General features: G+C 42.2%; 1 protein-coding gene across 2 annotated transcripts in view; it reads left to right on the forward strand.

The window, feature by feature from the left end:
* Positions 1-9,269, forward strand: part of nfat5a (nuclear factor of activated T cells 5a) — a 42,168-nt gene that overhangs the window by 24,687 nt on the left and 8,212 nt on the right. The window contains exons 2-11 of one of the 2 annotated variants that reach the window (XM_077515821.1): positions 845-907; positions 1,476-2,106; positions 3,805-3,988; positions 4,619-4,809; positions 4,914-5,086; positions 5,269-5,403; positions 5,478-5,530; positions 5,629-5,761; positions 5,877-6,058; positions 6,133-8,230. In XM_077515821.1, the coding sequence (XP_077371947.1) occupies positions 1,523-2,106; positions 3,805-3,988; positions 4,619-4,809; positions 4,914-5,086; positions 5,269-5,403; positions 5,478-5,530; positions 5,629-5,761; positions 5,877-6,058; positions 6,133-8,230 (3,733 nt within the window). In that variant the 5' untranslated portion in view covers positions 845-907; positions 1,476-1,522. The remainder of the gene's footprint in view (positions 1-844; positions 908-1,475; positions 2,107-3,804; positions 3,989-4,618; positions 4,810-4,913; positions 5,087-5,268; positions 5,404-5,477; positions 5,531-5,628; positions 5,762-5,876; positions 6,059-6,132; positions 8,231-9,269) is intronic. The other variant, XM_077515820.1, reaches the window with a different exon arrangement.

The following is a 9,269-nucleotide window of genomic DNA, read 5'->3' on the forward strand; positions in this document are numbered from 1 at the left end:
ATGTTTTTTGTCACTTGGCTTTTTTGGGCATTTCAAAATAAACATTTGGGTCATCCACTCTTACAGTGCGTGCAGTGAAACATCAATGCAGCATCATCTGGCGCCGCAGATCAGGACACTGGCTGTTGCCTCAAATAACCGTTCATTCTGACATCATTCTTATGAGAGGCTCTAATGTGTAATTATGTAGTTTGTGCCAATGTGCTATTCTTTCAGTTACCATCACACATTTACAACTCTTTCTGAAGAGTACTTACTTACTAGTGGTAGTGTTTCAATATTTTAGAAAAAGGTAAAGGTGCTTCACAAACAAGAATCAAGAATGTGTGGTTCTCAATTCTATAGTGCATACTCAGTAAGTTTGAAGATTGAAGTAATTATTAGTTTTAAATCTTGTGCTTTGAGAGAAGCTGCCATTTTCCCACATATAAAGGATCTACCTACGTATCCTAATAATACGATGAAGTTGCCTAATCATTGGACTGGACAAATTTATGTGGTCTGACCTTGGATCGTGGTTCAGGAGAGCCACCATTAGTTATAAGTGGCAACGATTTTAGTCTGAAATTGCATCTTAAGAGCAAACTGGTCATCAGTGTTGTTATTGAGACAGCTGCACTGTTAATGAATCTTTTTTTTTTCTATCCTGACCCTAAACAGTGCTGATCGGAAGTATGAGATGAAGTAAAGTCCCTCTGAGGATCAGGAACCTAATGAATGAACGCTTCAAAACATCACAAAGCAGTGCTCCCTCCACAATTTGAAGATATCCAATTTACTGATTGACAGAGTCTTGAATGATCAGCTCTCTTGTTGCTCATTGGCTGTCTCGTTTTTATTGCAGGAAGTTCCCTCTGAGGCAGGGAGTGTCTGCATATAAAATGGTCTGCAGTTCACTGCTCCATAGGTCAGAGGCTTGTTTATTCTGTCTCTATGGCTACGCTCAGTCCCAACAAAATCTTCCAATTGGCATGCGCAAAATACTTTTGACTACTGAATGCACATTGCACAAAGTGTAAGATAACCCTGGAAACCCTGGCAAATTTAATTTGACTCCACATTACCAGCTTACAAATTGGGCTATAGATGAAAGTTTTGACTAGATTTTGTTAAGTTTCTTTCTGGCAATGTGTATGTACGAATTTGTAGTTTGCTTTTGTTTTTGTAAACAAAGCATGTCAGTTTTGTCACATTGATTTATGGGAGAAAGGGTTTTGTAGGAATCAAAACATTGTGGGACAATTAGTACCCTTCTCAACTTTAACTTCAGAATTTGTGATCAATGCTTGACAGCTCTCGCATGCACAGTGAGGGCATAGGACCCATAACATTCTAGAAATTACAGTTGGGAAGTGGGGAAAATCATTTAAAATCCTGCACAAATTCAGCTGCTTGAGTGGGACTGCTTGAGTGGGACTGCTAGCCTGCTCTCTGCCGAACATCCTGACTGACTTATTTGTCTCATGCTGCTACAGATGCCACGTCTTCCACCTCCAACCCCTCTGCCTCCTCCTCCTTGGCCATGGGAGCCCCAAGCTCCGTTGGTCCATCCTCCTCCGACCATCTCAAGTCTCCTCAGCATCTTCACTTGGCTGGAGGGGAAGAAGCTGTAGCATCAGAAGTGCAAGTCATGGATGCAGGAGCCGTGTCTGCTCCCAACAGGAGCAACAATGGAGCAGGCACTGCAGCAGGCGATCCTGGTTCAGGGGTCTTGTCAGGGTTAGGAGTTCAGCAGCCTCAAAACACCCCATCAAAGCGGAGGCCTGTCTTGAGCATATCTCCGCCACCCGAAGACCTGTTTGATGACAGTCAGATGTCCTGCTTAGAGGAGCCCCCTGTAGCCGGTGCAGCAGGTCCAGACTCTGAGCATAGCAGTAGCATGTGGGCTGATGACTCAGTTTCCAACTTCAGCTTGGTCAGCTCCTTCTCCTACAACGACAACACGGAGGTGCCGCGCAAGTCGAGAAAACGAACCCCACGCCAGCGGCCGGGCCCCAAATCTGCTCCCCCAGAGGATAGCATGGATGTGTTCGATGCTGACAGTGCCAAGGCGCCTCACTTTGTCCTGTCCCAGCTCGGCCCGGACAAGACTAGTCCCATGACCAGGTGAGTATCCCGGTCCCTGGAGTTGAATACACAAATCTGATTTGGATAACCGTACAGTCAGTGGTATCTTGACTTTTGACAATTTTTTATGTGATTATAAAGAAAAATAACATTTTGTTGTCTTAAAAACTAGGGCTACCAGTCAATTAAAATTTGTAATCGGAATTAATCGCATGTCGCCACAATTAATTTAATTAATCACACATTCATTGCACATTTCATTTCACATTTGTTCTAAATGTACAATAAAATATATATTTTTAAGAGGGTTTCATACTCTTCTTGTTAATTAGCATAAGTGGAATGTTGACCTTGGCTCATGAATACTCTTGTATCATTTAAGTTTATTGATACAGTAATTTTATAGTAGGCCTAATTTATATAGTTAAAACGTGGAAAGCATTTAGTCAGATTTGTGTTGAGGTATTTTGTTTTGGCCAATAGGTGGCAGTAGCAGTAAATTTTACTATTCAAATAAGAGTAGGTTCATTATATTAACATGAAGCAACTCTTGGACTCCATCTACAGGGCTTTTCAAAAATTTTCAAAAGTTTAATTACTGTATGTACTGTAGGGGTGTGAATTGCCTAGTACCTGACGATTCGATTCGTATCACGATTCACAGGTCACGATTCGATTCGATACCGATGAATCCCTATACGAATTTATAAGTCGATTGTTGCGATTTTTTTCATTCAAATTTAGAAAATACTAATCAGTAAGCTTGTAGAGTGTAAGATTTATATGAAAATGTATTATTTATTTATCTGAAATTTCAGTCTTATAGAGGTTGTAATCTGTTTCATGTTTGAACATCATTAAAATAAAATATTAAGGCTTAATGTTCCGTTCATATAACATTCTTCCATGCTCAAGGTGTGAATCCTAACCCGAAGTCAGACGTTTTGTTGAATATTTTTCCATTAAAAATGGAAGTTTAAAAATCGATTCACACACAAAAAAAAAAAAAAAAAAAAAAAAAGGCAATGATGATAAGACGTTGAATCGGTAAGACTACCGAATGAACAATTATGAGCTCTTTAAAAATAAAAAAAAAATAAAAAAAATCGATTTTTTATTTTTTTTTTATTTTTAATCGATTTGAGAATCGCGCGATGTAGTATCGCGATATATCGCCGAATCGATTTTTTTTTACCACCCCTAATGTACTGTAATATATTTTTTGTTGGGTATTTGCCTTTAAGGAATATGGCCTAGTAATATCGCGCGATGTAGTATCGCGATATATCGCCGAATCGATTTTTTTTTTAACACCCCTAATGTACTGTAATATATTTTTTGTTGGGTATTTGCCTTTAAGGAATATGGCCTAGTAATATCAGCAGCTGGATTATGGTGGCCTGCAGAAGTTCCTTGGAATTGTCCACAGTATATTTTTATATTTTGGGCTGTTTACCTTGTTAAATGGCTGTGTTAAATAAAGGCCTTGTTAAATAATGTGCGTTGGCGACTGTGGCTCTTCTTGCCCACATATGAAGGCATTACATTACTCTTGGTTTTTTTTTTTTTTTTTTCTCTTCCCATGACACTTGAGCAGCAGCAAATCTGAAGATCATAACTAATATTGTAGCAAGCCAAAAGAGCAACCAAATAACAGAAAAACAGGTTGGGGCTCTTGCAACTCAAGGTACCACTGTAGTTATGATAGAGGTAATTAAATTATTTGTTTCATTACAGCTCTCTTGAGTCGGGGACGGCAGTGAAGGGTGGATCACTATGTACTCAGTTCCCTCAGAGAAGTAATGGGAAGGAGCTAAAGATATTGGTGCAGCCTGAGACCCAGCACAGAGCTCGATATCTGACTGAAGGCAGCCGAGGTTCAGTCAAAGACCGTACACAACAAGGATTCCCTACCATCAAGGTTGGTCAAAAGAGGCTGCTCACTGTTGTTTGGCATTGGGATGTTACACACGTGACACATCACACTTGGACCAAGTTAATTAAACACCTGTGTTCCTTGGTTAGATTTTGAAGACGCTACCCAATTTAATGAAGTCATTTGTACCCAAACAGAAATAAAGCCCAGCAGGCAAGTGGCTTAACTTAACATGCAGTTGTGCCATATAGCCTTCAGATAAACATGCCCATCTGGTTTTGCAGAGAACTCGTCTAGTTTTGCAGAAAATAACTACCGGTACAACAAACTCAATTTATTGCAGTGTTCCAGACAAGTGACGGTTTGGATTGGATCACTCAGATTTGAGTCACGGATCAAAACGTTTTTCGGATAGCCAAAAAAAAAAAAAAAAAAAAAAAAATGAACTTGGTCATTTTTTTTGTAAAACGAAATTGTCCATTAAAAAAAAGAAAAGGAAAAAAAAAACTCAAAATGACTAATATGACTGTTTAGGATTTAGGAATACAACTTTAAGTGCAATATGAGGCAGGATACTGCCAATGCTTGCCTTGAGAACATATAATTATTAATCAGGGTAACCATTTTTTTTCTTTTTTTTTAATTTAAAAATCATATGTTGCTTTTTCTTCCCAGTTGGAGGGTGTCGGTGAGCCAGTAGTGCTGCAGGTGTTTGTAGCAAATGATGCAGGTAGAGTGAAGCCTCACGGTTTCTACCAGGCATGCAGAGTGACCGGTCGCAACACCACTGCTTGTACGGAAGTGGAAATTGAGGGCACTATTGTTATCGAGATCCCGCTGGAGCCCAGCAATGACATGACACTTGCGTATGAATTTTTGATTTGATAGAATGAATGATTTTTCAATTTTGAGGGATTTCTGTTAATGTCACAACAAGTAATTAATTATTCTACTGTGTAAATTTTTACAGGGTGGACTGTGTAGGAATTTTGAAGCTTCGCAACGCTGACGTAGAGGCACGTATTGGTTTGGCAGGATCCAAGAAGAAGAGCACTCGTGCTCGATTGGCTTTTAGAGTCAACATCCCCCAGACGGATGGATCTCTTATCACCCTTCAAGTCCCCTCATCACCCATTCTCTGCAGTAAGTAGGAAAGCAGGTTGAACCAAAACAATCTTGTTTAGCTACAGGAACACCTTTTGTGTTTGAATTGTATCAAATATACACAGTTGGCAAGTCAATTATGTAGCACTAAACCCTTTTAGTTGTATTGCCTGTGGTAAATGCAAGGCCAAAAGATATCTTCCTGTATGACAATTTTCCAGCCCAGCCAGCAGGAGTACCAGAGATCCTTAAGAAGAGTCTCCACAGCTGCTCTGTCAGAGGAGGAGAGGAAGTTTTTATAATTGGAAAGAACTTCCTAAAAGGAACCAAAGTTGTTTTTCAGGAGAACATTACAGGTATCTTTTGTCACTATTTATATTTTTCTTTAAGAACCTTTGAAAGAGGAAAATAATACTTTTCATGTTTTCAGATGATAATTCCTGGCAAGCTGAGGCTAATATTGACATGGACCTTTTCCATCAGGTAAATGAAAACGAATGTCTTACAGCATGGATCATATGACATACTGTAAGTTTGAGAATACAATTATAACTGCCTTTTGGACCTCCATTTTTCCACAGAACCATTTGATTGTGACAGTTCCTCCCTTCCACAACCAATCAATAACTTCTTCAGTTTCCGTGGGAATTTTTGTGATGACCAATGCTGGTAAATCACATGAAGCCCAAACTTTCACCTATACACCAGACTCAGGTAATCACAATCAAGTCCCAATCAATCAAGTGTTTACATGATCTTGACTGAAATAGCAGCCACTGAGATTATTAATTAACGAACTTTCCGCACACACACACACTGTTACCCCCAGCTGATCATGCAGATGTTCAAGCAGTAAAAACCGAGGAACCTTCCTCCAAGACATGTATATTTGATAGTCAGATCCAATCTGTCTCTTCTGACCAAGCTGAGTGCTCTGGTCAGCCTGTGAAAAGGGAAGAGGACACACCAATGGAAGTGTCTAGCAACCCACAGCCCACAAATGTGTTCAAGGTGAGATTTGATAGCCGAGGCAGAAGCGATCAATCAGTTATATGCTGATCCATGTTTTTCCATTCATACCATAGCAATCCTCTGGCCCAATTGTTGCAGTGCAGCAGACACTTGAGCTCAGCTCTAGCCCTCATTCAGCTGGGGAGTCCTTTCAGAGCTCAATGCCCCTAAAAACTGAGGATGTGGAGCTTCCCCAGGCACCCTCTGTCTTTCCTAGCCTGGAGTCACTCAACTCAATACAAAAGCAAGACATTGCCTCACCAGCGTCCTTTCCTATGTCAGGAGATCCAACAATCCCCCCAGTGACACCAGAAGTCCCCCAGCAGTTCCTTAGAGACCCTCAGGAAAGCCTGCCCCCTGAAAGTTCTAACAGTGGTCCAGTCGTGGTTGTAGCCATGTCTCAAATAGCAGTACCCTCTCCGCCCCAACCACAGCAGTCACAGGTTCCCTTATTTGACCAGGAAGGTGTCGCCCAGCTGGAGAGGGCGGTAAGGGAGCTCCAGGCTGGAGCTAATCCCACACTGCAGCAGGTTATAGAGGCAGCTGTAGCCCAGCAGCAGCAACAGCAGCTAAATTCTGTGCTTTACAGCCCTACTTCCTCTGCAGACTCTCTGCAACAGCATGTCCAGGAGAACATGAACAGCCTTAGGTTGGGAGCCACAGATAATTCATTGTCGCCACAACAACAGCTGCAGATACAGCAGCAGCAGCAAATACAACAGCAGCAGCAGCAACAGCAGCAAATACAACTGTTTCAACAACAGCAAATACTTGATAACCTTCAACAGCAACAGCATCATCTACAGCAGCAACAGCAGCAAGTCCTTGAAAACATGCAGATTCAACAACAACTTCTACTGCAGCCACAAGACCAACAGCAACTACAACAGCAACAAATTCTGGAGAACATTCAACAACAACAGTTGCAACAGAATCAGCAACAAGTCATAAACAATATTCAGCTTCAGGATCAACAACAAAATCAAATTCTAAGCAATTTACAACAGCATCAGCTACAACAACAACAAAGTCAAGCATTGAGCAACCTGCAGCAACAACAATTGCAGGAACAACAAGTTTTAGAGAACCTGCAGCAGCAACTTCAGGCCGAGTTGCTCCAGCCTCAGATCCATTCCAATCCCCAAGTGCAGCAGCCGGTGTCCCTCCTTCAGCAACCTGGTGAGATGCTGACCATCCAAACCAACTTCCCAACACAGCCCCCAACCCATACGTCACCCCCACAACAGCTATTCCAGTCCCCCAGGCCTATTGCAGAAACCCAAGGTTCCCAACAGCAAGTTCAAGCAGCCCTGCTCCAGAATACGCTGACAGTGTTGACAAGTGGCGGCCTCAACACAGAGCAACAGTCCACCGCGTCAACCGTGTATCTGTCGCCAAACTCTCAGTCCCAGCAGCAGCAGCAGTTGGCGTTCATCTCCACCATGGAGACGTCCACCAGCCAGCCCCAGCCCGTTGCCATGTTTCATAACCAGCCTCGAGCTCAGCTTTCGCAAATGCAGCAGCATAGCACGCCCATGGAACAACAGCAATCACAGCAGCAAAATCAACAACAGTCACCGCAACTTACCATTGGCCAACAAGGCTCCTTGTTCCAAAGCTTACCCAACCACTCTCAACCTCATCCTCTCCCCCAGAATCAGCTCTCCCAGCAACAGCAGACAGGCCTGCTCCTCTGCACCACAGATCTAAATCCCCAGACGATACTTTTCAGCACCCAGACCCAAGGATCAACCCCAATGGGCAACATCCCGGTTGTACTTTCCCAACCAGAAACAACCGAACCAATGTCCTTCCAGGATCAGAGCTCCTTGGGTAACAACTCGACATCCGCTCAGAACCAACAGCGCCGCATTTTCCAGGAACAACAGCCCATGCAAGTGAGCACAAGTTCTTCTAGTGTCCCTAACAGTCAACCCGTCGAGCTGTTTCTGCCTCAGGCGTCCCTGTCCAGCCTACAGAGTACTCTCAGTTCACAGGAGCTAAACAACCAGGCTGCAGCTACTGGCACGACCATCTATGTGGTCCAGGGTGCTGTAGGCGTGGTGGACAGCCCGGGCCAGCAGCCGCCCGAACAGCTTTTCCAGACAAATGTGGGTGACAATGTGGCCCAACGAGGACCATCCAACTTGTTTGTGTTTGGCATCCAAAATGGTAAGTTGGTTTCAATTGTCTGGTCATCTATTTTCTACACCCCTTAATCCTGTTAAGGCTCAATGCAGGAGCGAGAACATATCAGGGGTCAACAATGTGACCTAACCTGTTGGCCAAAATTTGCTCGTCACCAATTATATTTGGCCCACCAGATGACGTTAATGGAAAAAAAAAAAATGTTATGTCACAATAGTCACAGTATTAAAAGTTCATTGCTATCGCTATGATCTGACTCTTAATAATGAAATAATGAGCCGTGTTGCTTAAAATGTAATTGTGTTCAGCAATGTCGCGTGGAAGTGCTTCACTTCTTGGTCCAGCCAGGGCAGGGAACGGTGTATCAGCGCTCGCCTGCCACACAGAGCACATTTCGGGCAGCTGTGAGTGTGTCAACGGTCCACTGCTGAAACCAAGGACCGCAGGCACCCCATTACGATCTGTACCAGTGTTGCCTTTATTAAGAGTATTTCTGAATTGACTTGAATTTTTGGACTTCAACAAATGAATCGCTGTTGGCAAGCAGTAATATATTGCTAATGCTATAAATAAGAAATATATGACAAAATAGTGTCAAATTAGTGAACAGACCGTGTACCATGAACCTTCCGGCAAACTACAATACAGGCTTACTACAATACAGTGATCTTTCACGCGATATTGCAAGAAATATACCGTGGCATGAATACTACAATAAACTAAACCGTGACCTTTTGCCTGAAGGAAAATATAATTTCGTCCCGCAATAGGATTGTTAGAAAATAAATGTCACTTAGGATTTGACCAACTTTTCAAGTTACAGGCTTTTCACAAAGGCAGATTTTATTCATTTATTTTGCTTTTTTAAAAATATCACTACAACACAAAGGTAGTTAAATGTGGCTGTTCTTTGCCCTTGTCTCCTCTCTTTTTCTTCATTATTTCAATGGGGAAATTTTATTTGCTTTAATCATTCTTATGTGCTCAACGCAACTGCATTATATAGCACTTATGAGTAAATTGATTAACGAGCTTGGTCGCTGAACAAATTTGCTCATAAATC

Source organism: Festucalex cinctus, chromosome 3 (assembly GCF_051991245.1).
Source record: "Festucalex cinctus isolate MCC-2025b chromosome 3, RoL_Fcin_1.0, whole genome shotgun sequence".
NCBI classification, from domain to species: domain Eukaryota; kingdom Metazoa; phylum Chordata; class Actinopteri; order Syngnathiformes; family Syngnathidae; genus Festucalex; species Festucalex cinctus.